General features: G+C 40.3%; 1 protein-coding gene across 1 annotated transcript in view; it reads left to right on the top strand.

Moving 5' to 3' along the window:
• The window catches only part of LOC140230428 (RNA polymerase II elongation factor ELL-like), a 65186-nt gene extending 43473 nt beyond the window's left edge, over positions 1–21713 (top strand). Inside the window, exons 7-11 of the mRNA XM_072310581.1 lie at positions 10868–10977; positions 12943–13159; positions 13824–14401; positions 15576–15792; positions 18389–21713. Of these exons, the coding sequence (XP_072166682.1) occupies positions 10868–10977; positions 12943–13159; positions 13824–14401; positions 15576–15792; positions 18389–18502 (1236 nt within the window). The 3' untranslated portion in view covers positions 18503–21713. The remainder of the gene's footprint in view (positions 1–10867; positions 10978–12942; positions 13160–13823; positions 14402–15575; positions 15793–18388) is intronic.
• Positions 21714–22019: the final 306 nt, after the last annotated feature.

The following is a 22019-nucleotide window of genomic DNA, read 5'->3' as shown; positions in this document are numbered from 1 at the left end:
AGTTTACCACATTTATTTCGTATCTGTTAAGGTTTTTAGGATCAATAATTGTACATAGCAGGTTACTCCATACATAACTCCATTTGTTGAGGTGTTACCTCCCCCGCCCATCCCCAGTCCACTCGAGCAGTCTGTACAGGTCTTGAAAAGGGGGGGGGGGGGGGTATAAAAAGTCACTGGTATAGATTGCTAGAGGAAGCATGTGATGTTTCCATGCTACAGTGTAGTTGTCAGCTTGTACTGCTCACAAGTTGTTCACTTGTGCTGCATGTGAACACCAACCATCAGCAAAGTCCACTTCCGATGTCTGTCTGTGTAATGACCCATGTGTGTTCCCCCTTGTCAATATTCAGTGGTGGATGTTGTTTCAAGTTGTCATGTAAAACTCCAGCACCTGCAATAAATCTGGCACAGTTATTTTTTTTTTTCTTTTTTCATAATGTATGTACAGCCAACACTGACTAAAATGGACTTCCCCTCATTGCTGTCAGGATATTCAGTAAAGGAAGTAGTGGTTGGCAAAAAAAAAAAAGGAAGAAATTTCTGATATATGTACACACACATGAGTATATTTACATACATTGTCCTGTGTACTATTCAGCTTTTAGTTTGATATACAGCGGTATTGATTTTATGATAAATTGCACTATATGCCATAGCTTTTCAAAGGAATTGGACTAGTTTTTTTTTTTTTTCTTATATATACTATGCACTTCATCAACCTAAATGTTCACATTATGTAGTCCTGAATGTTTGGATGCTCAGTGAAAATGGTTTCATATTCTTGACTGGGATTCTTGACCGACTCTTATCCATAGAGTATCAGATTACTGTTGGTATGAATGTTCAAGAAAACATTAGGAAGCATATAATTTTGCTGATGTAACATAGTTGACTTAAACTACTTCCCTTTATGACTTTTTGTGGGTTGGCCTGTACTGATGGTAAGCCGAGCGCAAACACTTAAAATGTGGTGCTAGAAAAAACAAGAAGATGTTCTGATGAGATTGTATAATTAGTTTGCGCAAGAGAGCAGGAAGTACTGCTGAAATTGGAACTTGATATTCTACGGTATCAGACACAACATTTCCTTCATCTCCCCTCCTGGAAAGAAGCGAGTGTCTTATCAGTTTTAAGAGGAGAGGTTAGAGAAGAAGTTTGTGGAGAGGTTAGTGCTGGTAGAGAATTCTTCATTTGATCTCTTCATATCGGCATAATTGTATATCTGTTTTTTGTTTTGCTGTGGGTTTTTTTTTTTTCTTCTTTTTCAGCTCTGATAGCTGAGTAGTTTGTTTGTGCCAGAGTGTTAGATTGCCGGCAAGAGACCGATCTGGATATCAAAATGCAATCAAACCTCTTTCTCTAATTGTTTGGTCTCATATCTCAAGCCCCTAGGGTCAGATAGATGACCCTTGGAAAAGAAAGACAAAAAGAAATGAAAACAACCTAAACAGCAATATGCCCTGTTGGAAGATCATCTGTAATATACTATATCAAATGACGAGGATTTGGCTTTTAGTCAGATGAATGTCTTCAAATTTGTGCAGTGCACAGGTTAAAGATTTGGCTAGACAGTCCCATACACTGCAGATGCCAGCTATTAATAATTATTAGTTATTAGTAATTTTGAGCATACTGATGGCTAGTTACAGATGGCAAAGAGACATGTGATCTAGACACAACGATCCAAAAGAACTAATGCCTGAGAACTTTACACAAGGTGTCTCCTAAACTGCCCCTCCCCAGGGACATTCCCTGCCCTCCCCCATGGATCTTTCATACCATAGCCCAACCCCCACAGTTGCGATGCTCCTTTCCCACTGTGTGTGTGTGTGTGTGTGTGTGTGTGTGTGTGTGTGTGTGTGTGTGTGTATGCGCTGGATGGGGGGGGGGGAGGGGTAATTCATGCCTGCTTAGTCTTACATTTCTCCTAACTGGCAAAGAGCCACACGTTACTATTTGAGAAGTACTGCATGTGTTGTTTAGACGTCAGTGTTCAGTATGATGGGGCATATCTTATCATGTCTGTCATATCTTGCACATCTTTATCGCATTGTTTGTCCAGTCCTTCCACGTTCAGGTCGTCATATACAATGTATTCCAACAGTGCTTGTAGTATAAACATGAGGTCATGGACTTTGTCGGACCTCGACACATCTTATTTCAAGATTAGTTGGATTTGGATGATGTGATAATTTGGCTTCTACTGGGATCAAAAACATGTACTGCATACGACATATATTTTGCAGGGTTTTTACTTTCACAAATTTCACTAGTCTGGTGCTATTTGCAAATTTATAAACGAGGAAAAATATTAACTCTTATCATGACATGATTGCAACATGTACTATATGTATACTATTCTCACACACACACACACACACACACACACATACACACACAAAAAGAATAGACTCGCTAGATATATGGGTACATAATAAATCGAACAACAAGACTCAAAAGAGTGTTCAGATGGTGCACAAACAATGAGGAATGCACAATGTATTCACCAATCTTTTTTTTTTCTCCACAGCCTGACAGGTTGCATTATGGTTTTTAATGAAAAACTACATTCATACTTCACTGGGTATCAGAGTATGGAAATGTCTATGATGGAGAAAAGCTTTCAGTATAGTATGTTCTTTATTTTGATTTGTTGAAATGATGATCCTGATGTCTTGTGGGAAGGGGGTGAGGAGAGAAAAAAAAATTCGTTAGGAGTTGAGAGACATTCAACTTAAGCATGATACTATGTAAACTCAACCTTGTTCCTGTGGTAGATTACATCAATGCAGCATTCTATATTATATGAGTATCTTTCACTCTGTGCTCTGGTGTTATCTTTTCCAAGTTGTCAGATTTTCTCTGATGGAAAGCGATTCCCACCTCCCTCCCCCCCCCCCCCTTCCCTCATGGGTATGCAGGCACAAGTGATGCAAATACTTCTCTATGTGTCAATGAACATAAACAGCCCAATTAACACCGAGAAGCAAACTTAAGCCGTTTTCACACCAGTCAAGAAATGTAATTGCAATGCCAAATTACAATTATGATTACAATTACAAATAAACTTGTTGTCCATTCGCACCACCGAGGAAAGCTTTGTGGCCTTTCTCTGAGTTCCCATCAACCACTCTTTGAGCGGCAAGTAGCACACACTTTGATTGCAATTGAGCATTTGAGGAGCATTTTTTTTGTGTGTGTAGGAGTGGTTGAAAGGTTACCGCCAGCTGCCCCCCTCCCCCCCCCCCAAAAAAAAATACAATTTAGAAGTCAATCCTTACACATGGCTGTTTTGTGTCATAATTCTGGAGAATTATGATTGGAAAACACCTCTGGACTGTCATTTGAATCACGATTGGATTTACGATTCAAATGATCCTCTGCAATTCCAATTTGCATTTATACACAGGGCCAAAATGCGTCATTTGAATTTTGATTCTAGTGATGCATCATTTAGATTCATGATTCAAATTACGTAATTGTACTCTCAGTCTCAGTACATGTGAAAACAACCCATGTGTTCTCATGCTGGCTCATTACCAAGGGTATGGGTCATATCAGGAATGTTGGCGTCCCTAGCAAGAAGAGAGGGGACAGAATGTATCATAAATGTTTGCACATGATACTTTGATAGTGTTGTGGTCTTAAAGGCATGGTGTTGTAAGTATATTAGAGCATTGAGAATTTAGGGTTTCTGGGACGAACACTGAACTAGGGCTTTCTATAGCTCAGTCGGTAGAGCACCGGGCTAGCGAAAAAGAGACAAAGAGGTAGCCCGGTTCTTTTTTCGCAAACTTATTTTTCTTGTTTGTGTTATTTGTATACCATAATTGGAAATGATTTATGTTTGTATGCCAATAGTTGAAATCAATAAAACATATAAAGAAAAAAAAAAAGAAAAGAGCACCGGGCTAGCAATCCGGAGGTCTCGGGTTTGAATCCCGATTTAATCCCATTTTCTTTGCTCAATTTTCCAATAATATATTAGAGTAGTCACGGGAATCATGAAAAGTAGCATCTATTCACTGATTATCTAAACATTGTTGATATAATAGTATACTGTATGTTTTCTTAGTTCTATCTCAAAATATAATTTTAAGTTATGCCAGGAAGAAACAAATATCTTTATTGTCACAGTATTTTTTTTTTCTCTGCTGATGGTACAGTTGTATCATTTATCTTTTGCTCTGAAGAAATTGACAGTCGATTTCCATTTATGTTTGCCAGGCTGTGCTTGATCTTAACAGAATTGATGATGAAAAGTTTTGGGTAGAAACTGATAATTCATATATATATATGAGTGTTTTTGAGCTGACTTTGTCCTGTGGGCATTGACATTACGAAAGTCATCACCAAGTTTGAATCATGATGAGTGGTTGTGTATTTAAACATCAACATCTCGAAATTGAAAAAGGTGATGAATCACAAGGTTCCTTTGTAGATGAAATATCCTGGAGTTCCTTCCCCTCGACAATAAATGAGAATGGTCCACGAGGATGGCCGCGTGTGTTATTGAGCTGGTATTGTGACCAGTCTTCCATACTTCCCCCTAGATTAAATGATGGCCAAGATTTATGGTCTGTGCTACATTGGAATACATTCTCCTTTTATTACACCCTGGACTGCTCTTGCCTGCCTGCCAGTTGCCGTGTGCTCTTTTGGCAGTACGCCTTCGCTAAGTGCTGCTAAGAATGGACAATGCTGGCAAAGGTTGCGACATTCTTTAATATTTGCGATATACATGTAGTTTCGCATAAAGAGATTCCTTGAGTCGATCCGTAGCAGGCAGCTTGAGTCTCCTCAATGAGTGTGTTGTGCTGTAGCTCATGCGTACTTTCGTGTCTATAACTGCACGTGGCGTGAAATGCATCCATGTTTGTTTGAGGTTTAAAAATGCTTACAGTCTACATGAGGGATGTATATGTTTGCAAGGCATTTGATTATGCAAAGTATAGAATATCATAATGATAGCAAGACAAAACATGGAGAGGGATGGAGTCACATGCTCATACTCCCGTTTGTACACATAAATTGCTAAGCATTCCGTAAGCAAGGATGCTACATTTCATATTTAAGGGTGGCTATTGTTACAAGAAGAAGGAACATGTTTTGTTCACACATTCTTTTTTTTTCCTTTATAAGGAAAAAAAAAACAAGTGCTGCAAGCACTCTGACCGATGGATTATTAGTAGGCAGGCTGTGGGTTTGACAAAAACATGCCATATTGATTCTTGGTCATAGGCTGTTTATTCAAAGCATCTCTGAGTGATAAGGTAATACTTTGACATTAAAATGATTGCATCGTCCTTGATAGACTCTGGATGTGCTAACTTGATGATTGATCATTACAAAGAGGATGTTTTATAGTCACTTCAACTTAAATTGTGATCTGCAGTTCTTAAAGGAGAGTTCCAAATGATTTTGTGGCATTAAAAGACAAATGTATGAAATAAACTGCATACATTGTATGAGATCTGTGAAGACAAATGAATTCTGTAAGACCCTACAGGAATTTGATCATGAATTTTTATCTTTAATTTGCATCACAAAGCAATGAATTGATTTATTGCTTGCCCCTCCATCACATCTCAACAAGAGTAGGTAGAAGAGCTCATTACATTCTACCAGGCGTGTAGCTCATTGCAGTCGACAGAGCAACTCTGGAGGGCTACATGTACTAGCTAGCTCAGCTCCAACCCATGTGAGTCAGCTGTGCCATTGGTCGTAATGGCTTATGCTGTGATTTAAACAAGTCCTATTGGCTTCGTGGTTTTCCAGAATGATCCTGGTCACTTTGGAAATTAAATGGCATACCCCTATCCATCTATTTGATAGAATTACAAAAAAAAAAAATTATCTTTGGGATTTTTGCAAAAATTGTCAGGAATGTTCCTCTAAAAGAGTGACGTATGCAATTTAGATCAGATGTTGGTGGGCAGTTTAAGATAATTGGCAGTTGTCTCATACCAAGTTAGAAGTACATTTTAGTTTGTATGGAAAGATTTGTATATGGTGAAATATGAGAGAAAGCAACCATTTCTTGAGATTTCGTTGATTCATCTCTTTTTCTCTGTTATGTTTTGTTTTGGTTTTTTGCTTATTTAAATGCCCTGAACTGTATGATTACATTTGTTGCATGCCAAACCGATGTGGATAAAATCATTCTGTTGAGTTGGAGATGATTATGATGGCATGTTTTTATGATATCCAGACGATGATTTATTCCCGCCCACTTTTTGTGGTTTGATGTGTCTGCAGTAAGATCATACGCCATTCAGAGAATGAAAAGTAAAACCAACAGAATACAGGATGTGGCAACACTGTACGTCTTGGTTCTCAGTTTGAAGTAGTTTTTCTGTTTTTGTTGTTGTTTTTTAAAGCATTACAGATGCAGTTGATATGATGCTGTGCATGCATTACATACAAATTATGTAACAGTAAATTTGTCTGAGTCAAAAGACATGCACAGAGGCAAAAAATAATTGACTATTTAATGAAATCTGTTGTCACATGGTGAAAATGGGTAATACACTGTATGGCAGTTGTGTTGCATCTCCACATCTCTGTAGGTCAAAGGGTCATGTTAAAAAAAAAGACCAATATTTTATGTATTTCAGCAGTGATGAAATTAAAGCATTTATTAGAATAAAGAAGTTTTGTGAGGCAGAAGACATGTTATATGTTTCACTCCTGTGTGGATCTGCTGATAATCAGAGGTTAATTTTCATTTAGGTTAATCTGAAACACTAATATAAAGTAGAAACTTTGGTACATTTTTTCGCACTAGGCCAATTTCTGTAAATGTTTCTTATCTATAATCTTGGGATTGTAGTCATTTTGTGTGATATTTTACCATCTCCAGAAATTCTTGTTAGAGCTGAAGGATTTTGGTTTTTGGGAGTTGAAATTTCCTTCTGAGCGAAATATATTTCACTTTTACAGGGTCTTTTTTTTTTTCTCGTCCTTATCAGTTTCCAATGTTTGATCAAATGCAATAAAATGTGGGACTGGGACAGATGTAAACAATGATGGAAAACATCATAAAACTATTTTAAGTTTGTGGATTTGAAACATGTGAGGTCAGTTGGACAAAGGTTTATACACTGTAGGTTAGTGCAGGCCTATGATCATCTTGTTTATTAAGTACTCAAGGAGATGTGGAAGTGGGGGGGGGGGGGGGACAATTTGACTAGATGCACGTAAGTGACAGAGAAAAAGAAAGGAATGTATGAATATTGAATATAATTGTTTTCTTGGTGTGAGATTACAGTGTATCTTCTGGCTGGTTAAAAACAAAATGAATTTTAAAAAAATTGTTCAATCTTTCTTTAAGTCAACACTACAGAAGTGTGACTAGCATTTAGCACAGCTTTGTCTAACATAAGAGATGTTATTGTAGTATGGAGCTTGTGACGTGCATGTAGGCATCAAGATGTCAATGTTTTTGGCTGCTCAGGGTTTCCTCCAGACAAGTGAATCTTACAGCGCTCAACTCTTCTCAATCTAGGTTACCCAGATGACCTAGATATTGACTGAAAGGTGAATGATGTTTTCATATGAACAATGGCAAGAAAGCTGCAGATAACAACCACTATCCCATACCTTGATTCTTCTTATTCAGCATGTGATCATGGGCAGCATTGCAATGATAAAGAGAATATCAAGCAATCTTGGGGGGGGGGGGGGGGGGGTAGGTGAGTAAAAAACAACAAGAAAGAGTATAGATGAGAACGTGGTGAACAGGAAGGCCTATCTACCCTTGATAAATTTTTAGGGAATGTGTTTTGAGTCACTCTAGTTTGCTGATAGCCCTCTATTGCGTTTACCATCATTTCATTAAAATCAGCAGTGAAATGACAATGAAAGTATTTTCTTTAATCAGCATTGTAGTAAACATCATTATTCCTTGACATTATAATGTTTGTATGTTTTTTGTTTGTTTGGTTTGTTTTAGTGCTAAAGTTGCTGTGGTGATAAAGAATGACTGAAGAGTGTGAAATAACCTGCTTCCCTGTGTACCATCAGTTTAAGTCACACTTTGTGATGCTAACTATCTACCATGTATCTCTGCCAGTGTAACGCTATCAACATGGTAAAGGAGAAATGGTACACTGGAATAATCTTTTACATAATGTAGTGTTGCGATATAATTTGTAAGATCATGCTGGTACATTATGTACATGTAGGCTTTTGTAAAGTGTAATGTAAAATTAGAAATGTTTGTGTAAATGTTTATTTTGCGAATTTTACGATGGCCAAGCAGTCACAAGATTAAAATGCACGCGAAAGTTCTTGTCTGCACTATATATGTCTTGAATGCTAGTGACAATTTGCAAAAATTTCATGTGGCAGAAAAGGCTATCAGCTCCTAATTCGTGAAAATTTCATCCCGCTATAAATGTTTTGCTTTACAATCTCTGAGAATAGGGTTGCTTGCATACATTATGTAGAATCGTAGTCTTCTGAAAGTCTCTTTTCATATTGTAGATGATTTGTATTGGTTTCGTGTAAGTGCACCAGATATTCAAGTATATGTATTGTTTCTTCATGGGATGTCTCAATGCTCATGGAATCTCCCTGCCTTTGTAACCATTGGTTTAGGGAGATACAGCTAAGTTGATTTTCCATGAAAATGCTGGATCCTCTCTCTTCGCATCACATCTGATTCACTGCAACTTAATGATATCTCCACTTCACAATCCTACTCATTTCCTCTTCCCCGTAAAACAAGCGCACTGAGTAAAAGCCCGATGCTTTTTACAGATCACCCCTATCTTTTGTTAAAGCTCAAGCGCATTTCAGTTCAGAGAAATACATTGTTAATAGAACTGTCTGTAATCCTTTGTTCTTGATATCATTGACGTAAAGGAAATGTTCATCCTTCTGTTCATAGGATTGGGTATATTGGTGCAATCAAAAATGAGCAAAATTACTCAAATTCACTTACAGTGTAAGGTCATTAGTGTCAAAGTTTTTATTTGTCTTAATTGTTGGTAAGAAGGATAGACTTATGTACATAATGAATGGGATGGTTTTCCTGTATGATGACATACATGTAGCTTGTTTGTATGTGAGTAGAAAGGTTCTCTTTTCAAATTTTTGACTCTTCAAACTTTGTTTTTATGTCAAAACCTCTCTTTCATGTCGTGTGGTTTGTGATTCTTTTTTATTGTTTTTTCTGTCTTGATGGTGAAGTCAAGAGCGGGACTTTTCAGCGGATTTCCCTGGATTCCCCAAACCAGGCCCGGGCTTTAAGCCCCGTTCCTCGCTCCTTCCTGTAACGGCTGCCACGCTTGTTCGATTACGATCTGGGCGAGCGCTGGCAAAGGACAAAAGTGCCATTGTAGGCAGAGCTTGGCATTGGATTGCTCTTGATAGGGATTTAACCCGCTGTGACTCACGCTCGGTTAATTTATCTCCCGAACAAATCTTGTGGGGGCTCCTCATTGGCAGCTTGAGGGTATGGTTGAATGTTGTTTTGACCTAAGGAGGGCAAGGATATGATATAGCACCCCCTCCCCCCCCCCCTTCTTTGCTCAAGGGGGGGGGGGGGGAGGGGGTTCATGTGATTGACAGTTAAAAGCATATGATTATGAAATGCCTCAAACCTTCGCAACAATAATACTTCAAAACATTGATTGTATCGTAGCCACGTTCATGCACTTATCCAGCATGTATCTTTTCTACCACTAGAATTTAATGAATGCACTGTGAATGCTGTTATTTTCGCCTACAGATATTTTGATAGCAAATTGGGAGTTCAGAGACATATTTGTATTAAACATCATTTTTGCAATTTGACAACAAGGCCGCCTGTGTGTTTACCAAGTATTCCACTAGTGCATCAGGTGGGGATATTTCCGCTTGTTAAATTCACAGGAATGGGTCTCTCTTTTTGATTTTTAAACACTTCGCAAAGGTTTATGATTGGATGTACATACAAATTAATGCAGTTGTGTGTGTCTGCCAGTATTAGCTAAAATCAATCCATGCTGTAAATATGAGAAGTGCTGTGACTTGCATAATTTGATTAAACAGACACATCTTGTTCTTATTGATTTCAACTAAAAGATTAGATTTAGGGTGCATTCGAGCTTTCAAAAGTGAACCAAAGCGAACCAATCCAGTCCCTTACCAAACCATGTCAGATTTGGAGTACCCGTGTTTGTGTACTCAGTGGAGAAAGCGTACAGTTCATTGAGTTATTTTTAGAGGGGGTCACATGTTATGTAGCAACAGGGTCATGCACCTGGCACACTTACATTCTATGCTACTTAAAGGTGTCCCAAACATAGAGAATCAACTCTTATCATCGTGACATACATCTTGTATGTGCGTGTCACACACATTCTTCTCATCCCAACTTCTGGTACAGTTATGGTTCACTTTTGTAGCACATCGGGCACATCAGGAAGTTGTCCACTTTTGGTCCTGTAGAGTATGTACACTACACTATAGGAGCGTTCAAGCGCTCTGAAGCGGGTATTGTACGGTACATTTTAGAGAGCACTCCTTAGTGGGGTCTTATGGGGATCAGTTGAAGACTAATGACCTGATGAATTCCATCATCTCTGCCAACATGAGTATGTGATTGTGATTTTGAGAAAACAAGGGAAACTTTTGCTTTGAAAAAAAAAATTCACTATCCAACTACTATTTCATTTGTCTTTTATTCCACTCTAACAAAGCTAATATGAATGTGGTTTGAATTACACCTAAAGTTTTTTTTGTGTGTGTGCAGGGATTGAATCATTCCCACATTGAAGTTTAATTTTGTGTGTGTGTGTGTGTGTTTGCAGAAAATTGCTGTCATATAAAAATACTATGTATTAATACCCCACATGTTATATATTTCTCATTGCAGGTTGCTATTCTTGCCAAGGACAACTCATTTGTGCTGAACAAGAATTTGTATAACGAAGTCACAACGGACTGGCCACTCTATACAGAGGAAGACAAGCAGTTATTGAAGAGGTGAGAAAAAGATTTAAATCTACAGCAATTCAGTTTGCTCGATGGAAGCAGAGCTCCTGTGGCTTGCGTTTCACATGTTCCTCACAGAAACCTGCTTGCACCATGTGTCACATGTATGAGAAGTTTTGTGGAAACCAGTTTTAATATTTCCACTCAAACTCAGCCTGACAGTTGTTAGCCATGATGGAAGTGAATGTTGATAGCACTGAGCATTGCAAACTTGATCTTGATAAATCTGTGTACCAAATTATATTTATATTACATAAACATACTTCCGTGTGTATATATATATATGTATAGAGAGAGAGAGAGATAATATGCCAGTATGTTTATGTAATGTGTTCATGTCTTTAATTTCTGTTTATAGTTCAAAGTGATAGTGAAAGGATGAATGATAAATGATTGGTCTTGCTTGGTCGTTAGTGAGGCTTTAGTAGCTGTTAAATCCATTGCGGGTAGCGTGCCTCAATTAGGCCAATGGAGTCTTCGCACCCTCTGCTATGGAGAGCCTGAGGGCCGTAATTTTCTGTTTCCTGTGCTCCTTGGTGGCAGAGAGGGGTAAAAGTAAAAACCAGTGTTTGCAACGATGCCTAGCCCTCTACTTAGTCACTTTCGTGATTCATTGTTGCATCATCGATGATGTCACACTTGCTTATTGTCTGGCTCTGTGCATCTTGGTAATCAGTCACACCAGGACCGCATGATAGAATTATATAGAGACTGAGCTGATGTAAGAGAATTATACTTACAGCTAGGACACATCTGAACTGAGGAAGTCAATTCTAAGATGTGGTCGTGCTTGTACAGGCTGCAGAAAAGAGATCATGATTAATCATGGAAGATATGAAACCAAACTTCCAAGTTTATCTGTGTATCCAGTATGCAGACGAGCACTGGTTATACACAGCTTGCAAGATGAAATGCAGTATTCATTGTGATGATTTCTTGTAAGTGATCATATTTTCACTTTCAGAGAAATATGAATATTCAGTGAATGTGAAATGTGCATGACCCAATTGTTATTGTAAATGTATGCTTCCGCTTGAGGAATAAAACCAAAGTCGACTCTCAGTGGGAATTCTGTTAATGTTTTGGTTTTGAACACCAGCCAGTGAAGATTTGATACATACAGCTGTATTTGATTTATACACTTTTCAAACACTGATCTTACTGTGTTTGAGTATACCATATTAACCATAGGAAAACAGGAGAAATCAAAATTGGTGAGTGCTATGCCATGAAGGCAGTATACCAAAGTAGGTGACCATGCCATTCGGGGAAAGAGTTAAAGACCTTTAAAGTGTGGGGAGACCATGCTGGGAAGCTGGCCCAACTTGGATATACTCATAAGTACCCGTAATGTATCCTGTACAGCTTTCTACTTAGCACACACACAGCCAAAGAGTCTCAATTGGAGTTGAATGTTACAGATGAGCATACACTTGGGTGCACATATTCGCTGATGAGCAGTTCTATCCTAGCAGGCCAGCGCTAGTTGTGGTTTTCGAATGGATCCCAGAGGGCAGCAAATGGAGATCGATTTAATCAAGCAAACCTCATCTCCACATGTTACCAGGTCTTTGACATACTGTGATTGTAGATTTCATCAAAGAGGTAAATCAGAAAAGGAAAAGATGCGCATTGCAAGCAAGTCACACATCTTTGCAACTGATTGACAAATTGCCGTACATCAGCATATGTACCCCCATGATTTTTCATCATGGATGCTACTAAAACACTGATCACTTCAGTGTTTATACGTCAATGTAGCTGGCAATTTGTCAATCAGTTGCAATGAAAACATCTCGATGGAAGAATTTTATGAATTTGAATAAGTGACACATCCTACTTCCACAAAAATTGTGAGTGTCCATCATGCAAGACTGAGTTTAATTCAGTTTTCCTCCTTTTTCTCTTTGCAACCTGAAATGTTAACCCATTTCCTCCCAATCCTGGTTATTGTAGGAGAAAAGCTGAGCTGTGTGTGAAAGATTCGCCGTCACCCCCCTCCCAACGGTCACCCCATCATGCACCATCAAATTCCTCCTCCTCTTCGTCTACCTCCTTGTCCTCCACCGCCATCGGCATTACGGGTAACCCAAGTACTCAGTCCAAGTCCCGGACAGCCAGTCCCAGGAAGCATCCGGAGTCTGGGACCAGGACTAACTCCAGCTTAAGCCAGGTGAGGGAGGGGCCTGATGAGGATTTCAGAAATACTTAAAGCAGAATTCCAGGCCAGTTACAAGTTAATCTGAGAAGAACGAGTGAAGTGTTACCAGCACAGTAGTGAAAATATGATTAAAGATGGATTAAAAGTAAGGAAGTTATGAAACTTTATAAGATTGCATAATTTTTGCGAAAGGGTTCTTGAACAGATGATATAAATATAAATGCAAATGAGTGAGTTCACGACATCATCACCTCACAATTTTCCATTGGTCATGGACACAAATATAATGGAAATTCAACTTTTCTGCCATAAAAGTGTAATATATTATTTTATTCGTGGCTGAATAAATTCAAAATAATGATTAGTCTGATATTTTAGGATATGAGACTGTGGCCTCATCCTGCTTAAACCAAAAAACTGAAAATTTCAGGATTTTATATACAAAGTATATGTCAAGTTGTGAGATGATAACTCCTTCAGGAAAAAGCTTTTTGCATAGGGAGCAATTTGCAAGAGAGGATTATATAATGTCACCTTTTCCCGATACCCGTAAGTAAAGACAAGGCAAGCATGTCATTTAAAGTTTGTTATGATTAGTAAAGGGCAATATGATTCTGTGAAGTCATGTATGTGAATGAAGGGCACTTACATGTCCTATACCAACGTTTTTCCTCAGAAACGACCACTCTTGCCAGATGTCAAGGACTACACGACCAAGAAGCCCCGGATTGCCCATAATTCCATTGCTGCATCCAAACCCTCAGACCAGCCCCAGCTGAGCCCTAGTGGAGGCAGCGGTGGGAGCAGCTGGGCTTCCAAGAAGGTGCCCAGCCCCGTGGGTCTCTTTAAAAAAGTGCCTAGTCCCTCGTCGACCACCAATGCAGCCCCGACAAACACCACCACCGTCAGCAGCTCGCCGGGCAGCAATGCCGCCACGGCCAGCTCCCATCAAAGTGCCTTGTCGTCGCCGTCGGTCAGCACCACGCGCAACTCACCGGACTGCTGCGATTCCACTGGGAACGGGGGCAGCGCTGCAGCCTCCACACTCCCCCCAGCGCCCATCCAGGCAAGTAAGTCGACGGGCGGCAGCAGCAGCAACGGGAGCGGGAAGGAGAACGTGGGATCGGGGCGTGGGGAGAAGCATACCAAGTCTTCGTCGTCATCATCGAAATCGAAGCAAGAGAAGAGGCCGGTTGGCAAGGAATCTCCCTCCGGCGACGTGTCCTCCACTTCAGTTGTTCCTGATTATGTCTTGTGAGTAGCTTTACTCTCCTTCTTGTGCACTTGAGGACTCATTGTTTGTCATATGGCAGCATAAAGACATTAGCCGATGTGTCAAATTTTGCTTCTTAATTAACTGCCTCAATAAGATTTTGGAGCTCTTGCATGTGATGTAGATGACCTCGCATTGAGCGTCAAAGCAGAGATGTACATAAAAATTTGAAAAATGCAGTAAAGGTTAAAAGCTAAGCTGCTTTCTAACAAAATAAAGAAGAAATCAATTAAACTAATGCCATTCTACCAACTACACGATATGTAACATTGGTGCTCGTCTTTATAGTCGTGTAAAAGAGTGTTGTTTTTAACCATCATAGTGCAATATATCAATGCACATATCACAGAGTTGAATACCTTGTATTCCATTGAGATCTCATTTCTAAAGGCATTTGAAATGAAGGAAATAGCTTTCATGAACATTTCTGTATAACCCTTGTATCTTCTTTGCTTCTCTCTTTCCCACTTTCCTCACTATTACCATTATTTCCACTACCATCATCATCCATACAACCATCATCCACCACCACCACTACTTCCAATACAACTACCACTTCCACCAAAACCCATTACTTCCACATCTACCACCATCACCACTATCACTATTGCTACCCACCACTACCACTGCCACCGTTACCATCGCTACCACTGTTACTACCAACCACTACCACTGTCACCATCATATTACCATCACTACCACCTTTACTACTAACCACTAACACTACCACCACCATATTACCATCACTACCACCATAATACTACCAACCACTACCACTACCATTACTATCATTACCCATTACCACTATTACTACCAACCACTACTACTGGTACCACCATTACCATCACTTACACCATTACTACCAACCACTACCACCACCATTACCACTATTACTACCAACCACTACCACTGCCACAACCATTGCCATCACTATCACTATTACTACCAACCACTACCACCATTACCATATCACCATCACTACCACCATTACTACCAACCGCTACCACTGCCACCACTATTACCATCACTACCACCATTACTACCAACCACTACTACCACCATAACCACCATTACCACCATTACCACCATTACCTCTATTACTACCAACCACCACCTCCACCACCACTACTACCCATCCCTTAACCAACCTCACAGGAAATACACACTCATCACCACCATGGACCAGCGGCACCGCTACAAGGAGGACTTTAATAACCTCTACCCGGAGTACAGCAAGCTGCACAAGTATATCGAAGACATCCAGATGCGTTTCAAGGTGATGCAGGATGAGCTGAAGCGCACACCGCAGGACAGCAAGGAGTACGGTCAGCTGCAGGACAAGGTCATCGAAGAGTACAGCAAGGTCACACAGGTCAGTGACCAACCTCTGCCACCTAAATACTTCCCCTTCCCCCAGTCTGCTTTATGCATATTGATTCTCATCAATAAGCCAGTTCGGGGTTCCACTTTCAGCATGAGCAGAAAAAGGTCATCTGTACCAGCAGAGCATGTTGGTTTTTGTCCCCGCCGAACGAGTTCGAGCAGGGGACTATGAAACGGGCTCTGTACTTGTGTGTGTCCGTGTGTCCGTCTGTCCGTGTGTGATCAAAATCCTTAATTTGCTACTTCTCTGTCATTTATGAGCCAATTTTGATTCTGTTTGCTTTATATGATAGCACTACATGGGAGTTTTCAAACTGCTACACAGAATTTCAGTTGCGACCTTTGACCTTGACCTTTGACCTATATTGTACATTTTGCTACAAAATGCTACTCCTTTGCCATTTCTAACCCGATTTCGATTCCGTTTGCTTATGTGATGGCACAAGGTGAGGGCTTCAAAACTTCTACACAGAATTTTGACCTTTGACTTCTTTGACCTTTGACCTGGATTTTTGACTTACATTTTATTGTACATTGGCTACAAAATGCTACTCCTTTGCCATTTCTAACCCGATTTCGATTCCGTTTGCTTTATGTGATGGCACTAGGTGAGGGCTTCAAAACTTCTACACAGAATTTTGACCTTTGACTTCTTGACCTTTGACCTGATTTTTGACCCATATTGTACATTTTGCTACAAAATGCTACTTCCGGCGGGGACATATATTACGCACCGCATAATTTCTACTTTTCCTTGTTTAATTCATTGAGATAAGCATCTGTGATGTAATGATTATTCAAGTGATCCTTATAAGTGGTGCTTGCCAGCACATCCACCTGGCAGCAAAAGCGGTATTTGACAATATCAATAGAAAGAGATTGTTAATACTTTCAGTGCAAAATAATTAGATGGATGCTTTCCAAAATGCAAGTGGAGGGATCATTCTGGTCTCCTGGACCCCGTTTACAGTGTGAGGCCGTTTACAGTGTAAACGCGCAAAAGGCCAAATGCGGGGCCAATTTTGGCCGCGCATTTGGCCTCGCTTAGTTTGGCTTCGTTTAGTCTGGCTTCCAAACCCTCTGCCCGTACTATTTCGCTATTCAGGATATTAACCCCTTTAATGTCGAAAACTAGTATAGTTTAAGGTGGTTTTGTCCTGCAAAGGATTTTTCCTTTGGCAAAGGCCTTTGCCCGAACGGCGACATCGTCGCCACAGAATTCAGTTGGCAAAGGGTCTGAAAACCAGACTATACCAAATTGTGTTTGTTTACAAGCAGAGCGCCACTATGACAAAATATTGAAATGTTTGAATTAATAGCGCGGCCGAGCTCGGCAGTGTAAACGGACAAAATTGCGGGGCTCGGCCTCGCAATCAAGGCTGGGCTCGGCCGCGGCTTGGCCGCAGCTTGGCCCAGCCCCGCACTGTAAACGGGGTCCTGGTCTACACAAGTTCATCCTTTGTTTGAACATGACTAATGAATTCCATAAATTGTTACGTTGGCCAAGCTTATGCCTTCTGTCGCTTGAAACTAGTCGAGTGCCCAATCAACTGAGAAAGAAGAAAGGTCATTTGTACCCCGAACTGGCTTATAGTTACATTCAGACAGTGATCCTTAACCTCTAATTTTTAGGATAAGCTCTATGGGGCGCCAAGTGTCATAACGTTTCGTAACGAAATTGACCCTGCAACACTTAACCCTAAAAGGGCCGGGCTTTTTTGGCTATGCTCAGACCAGGGGGATGGATTCCGCCCCCCCCCCCCCCCCCCCCCCCGAGATCTCGGCCATCGGTGGTACGATCGCGATGAAATTTTGCATGCGTGAGACCCACGTCATAATCTACAAGATTGTGTCATAAGATTTTTTGAAACAATAAATTTCTAATTTTAATTAATTAATTATGCAAATTAAGCTCAAGATCATATTTTAGCCTAATTAAAAGCATTGATAGTCTAATTTTTGATCTGTAAATCTGTTTTAGCATATTCAACGATTGTACATCACAAAAAGTTCCAAAACTCATTTCAATTCTTATGTATTACAGAATTATAGCGCGAAACGTCAAGGGGGGGGGGGCAGATTCCCCCCCCCCCCCCGGCCCTTTTAGGGTTAAAGCTTATCTTCGAAGTTAGCTTATCTTTGAGGTTAAGGATCACCGTCAGAACGTACCAACTAAAAATGCACAGTGGTTCTCATCAATATTCATACCAGCGGTTCTCATCATTTTTCATGATCAACGGTTCTCATTGATATTCATGCACAGTGAGTCTCATCAATATTGTGTTAACACTGGATGATAAACGAGAGGATGTAAATGCTTCCCAAAGACTTGGAACAGCTAATGATCTTCTGTTTACCAAAGGAATACCAAGTGGAACAATTTCACCTAATTGCCATATATGTACATGTATATATATTTTTCTTTTTGTATTGACATGATATTTACATGAATGCAGATGTTGAACAAGTTCATTTTTGTTATTATTAATTGTGCTACAATCCTTTTTAGGAGTAAAGGGATGTTTAATCTACATGATTTTCTGTTTCTTTCTGCTCTCTTGTGATCTATTTCTAAACCACTTCAGGACACGGGCTTCAAGGTCAAAGAGCAGCGCTTTAAAGACCTTCATGACCTGCTAGACCACATCAAGAAGCAGATCATGATGTACGACAACGACCGCCTGCACATGGACACCTAGAGGGCGTCCTGGTTGCTATCCCATGGTCCGGTAGTAAATGGAATTTCCTCGACAAACGATACTTAGGCCAGTTTAAAAGAAAAAGAAACAATCAAAAGATGTATACAAAAAGGAAATGTCGTCAGGGTATTGTGGTAAATTAGTCAATGTAAAGAAAGAATGATTGTTGAGGCTAAATAGGGAAAATTTGTGCCTGCCTTCTCATCACTAGTGTTTGGAATGTGATGGGTTCATTGCTTGACACTTCATAACTTATCCTGGTGTAGAGGAATTGTGCAGGTCACCATGTTACAGGGGAAGAAGTTTATTTTTGTCAAGAGAAGGAGAGATATATTTATGAGAAACAATCAAAGGATATTTTTAGGAGGCGACATCATCGGTTAATTTGCTCACATGCAGAGGCGTAGTTTTGCCTCAACATCGTACAGTATTGTTCACTCTGCTGTGTTACTGCGCAGAAATTCACCTATGAGTGTTGTGGCTTGACGATCTGCTTGACTAGAGAAACTCGAGTGTTTGGACACGGCAAGTGTGAACACTGTCCACTGTCACTCCTTGTCAATGTGGTGATGGCGTCAAACACCTCTTGTTCAGATGTACATTGTGTATACTGTCAAGATTCCTTTAGTTTCTCATAACATGCTATGAGCATGGAAACATTCACGGTACATTAATTTTCACGTATTTCACGCTAATTTTGGCTAGATTCCTAAAACCTGCAAAAATATCTTCATGCTTGTCTCTGCAAATTTTGAATGGATTGAATCATGTGTGTCAATCATGCAACGCAAGTTCAAGAACCCGCAAAATTTTTTTTTGCCACTCTGTGCGAAAAATTAATTGTGCAAGAAATATCAATGTTTACAGTACCCCCTTCCCCAATATTTTGCCTCTACGCCATTTCCATTATGAGAATCCATCCTATGGGAATCACAATTTGCTTTATATCATGTTGATTGGAGAGATAGCCTTATTTATGTGTACAAAAGAGATTAAATTATGAAAGAACAAGTGTTTATTGCTGTTGAAGAGACAGTCAGCCAAGCTATTTAACCTGTGTTGAAATGACTGCCTTGAATGAATCAGTATGGAGCCTTGCACTCAATTTCCTTTACTACAGGCATTGAGGAGATGTAGTGACAATGAATGTGTATAATTTGACTGGCAGCTCATAAACAGATTCTTGGTGAACCAAAGAGCTCGTTTGATTCCAGTGAAGAGTCGTAGATCTACGTAGATTGTAGCTGAAATCTGACCATTTCCATAATGTGTGTCCGATGAAGAAACAAAAGACAAAAGAAAGAAAAAGGCAGCACAAGAGATTTGAGATTCAGAATCATGCATTCCTATGTTAGATTGGAAGGTTACAATTGATGAAGTTAGTCAGGGAAATGGAAGAACTGTCTGTGATTATTGATCAATGTCAGGAGAAAAATTAAGAAGGTTTGGTGATACGACCAGCTCTGTGAGCTGAACTTTGTTAGGGTTCTGAGAAAATATTTGCCTCCATTGCTCTTGCAGATGGCTCGTTTAGGCTTGCATACCGCTCAGTGAAATTGTGTGTAGTACATGTACATGTGCATGTATAATGTATGCTGAGCCGACAGTTTGGGTTTCAGAAAAGACACACCACTGTGGATGGCCAGAATATGTGGAGAATTTGAAATGCGCGGGAGTTTGTGTTGGATCGCACCATCATGTGGCAGCTAGAATTTCCTTGAACAGTGTGCAGCTCTCTTAGGGTGGTAGAAGACCCCGCCCCTCCTCCAGCCGAGTCCTATTTAGAGCTCACCTCCCTTCTCCCTCTGACACCGGTCTGATAACCATCTTAGACATGCACAGATACGTTTTGGCAGGTCAAAAATAGGCTGAGAGAAAGTGTTAGATTGGTATGGCTGTGGTGAGTTAGGTCTGATCAGGAGTTTTGCACTGTTGAAGAATTTTTCTGTCACATTTAGTGGTAGCATGAGTTTGGACAAGAAATTTCTAAAAAGTTTTGAACTCCAGCTGCCTGAGGTTTGTGGGAGAAAGCTTTAAGGGATGAGATCTTTTGTGAACTTTTGAGAGAAATGCTACTGCAACATCCAGTTGCCATGGGGATGATAAAAGCTGCTAATCACAGACATGAATGTGGGAAAGAGATGCTTAATACATTGCTCGATGTGGCCAGGTGTACAGTGCAGTAGATCTTTACCATAAAGGCATGGGTTCAAGTAGAGCTGGAGCCGCCACAGCCGTGACACCCCGGTAACCTTGGGCCAAGAGTGGACCATTCACAGACATGCATCCCACTTACATTCCAGGCATTCCAGACCACGTGTCCATTACCCTGCCCTTGTTTCAAGACCAGACACCGCAGCTATGTTATGTCATGGTAGTCTTGTCTCCGCAGACCCAGCCTGCAATGTGAGGAGAGGGTCTAGGAATGAGCTGAAGAATGTGCATCATTTCATCACTCCACATACAAACACTGCTAGTCTCATCGTGGAGGCCTAGGGTGAGCTTCTTTGATGGAAGACTTGAGCGTTTGCCATGCCACTGCAATACAAGTACCTATTGGTTGAAGTTGGGGTGAGGGGATGTTTGGCTTGTGGGACTGCAGCGTCGAACTACCCGTGCCAATATTGACATTAGCTTGACCCGTATCGTCAGACAAGTTGTGTCAGTCGTTGGCGGTGCCACTCTCATTTATGACTCTCGCATACTTGCCGGTCCGCCGGGGATGAGGGTATCTCCCTTATGGGGACGTGGAGTGCCTTAAAGCGAGGGATGGGTGTAAATGAGGAGCTTAGCTGCGGCGGTCAAACTCTGGATGCCCTTGTTGGGGATGAACAATCTCAAGCACCAGTGGGGAGACTGTGAACTATGCCCCATTGCAGGAGACCTCAACATAACCTGCAGTAGCTGGAAAGTCACCAGCCCGGTTATGGTAGTGATAGACATCCCGTTGATATTATCTGGGGTTAGTCCCATGCAGAGAGATCCCGATTCTTGGCAGAGGGGGGATAATCGCTAAGATGGGATCTATGAGGGACTTCCCCAGGTTTCTTATGCTCCGTGGTTGTTCTGCTGAAATGCCTTAAGCCAAGAGCATGGTACATTAGGCTGCCAGTAAATTGCAAGGTACACTCTTTTATTCATTGATGTCATGATTCATTCTGATCTCGAGCAGCCAGGCACAGTACAAACTTCAATGTTTTTGAAAAGAAAAGTATATCTATATCTATATATCTATGTATATGCATACATGCAAAAAAAAAAGGAAGTGCTGAAGAAATATGACATGGACTCTGTTTTATGACTACGGACAACGGACAGATATATTTTCCTGACCCCAAGAGGGTCATATTTCCTGTTTTTTCCCTTTTTCTGAAATGATTGATTATGAGAAAAGTTACGTTTGAAAAAAAGTAATTTTTGTCTTGTGTGCGTCATCATGCCCATGTCTATTGTATCTTTTATATTCATGCATGTTTAAAAAAAGGCAATGATAGAAAAGATGTCTGTTTGTTTATCT

Source organism: Diadema setosum, chromosome 7 (genome assembly GCF_964275005.1).
Source record: "Diadema setosum chromosome 7, eeDiaSeto1, whole genome shotgun sequence".
Classification (NCBI taxonomy): Eukaryota; Metazoa; Echinodermata; class Echinoidea; order Diadematoida; family Diadematidae; genus Diadema; species Diadema setosum.
This window is presented reverse-complemented; position numbering and strand designations above follow the sequence as displayed.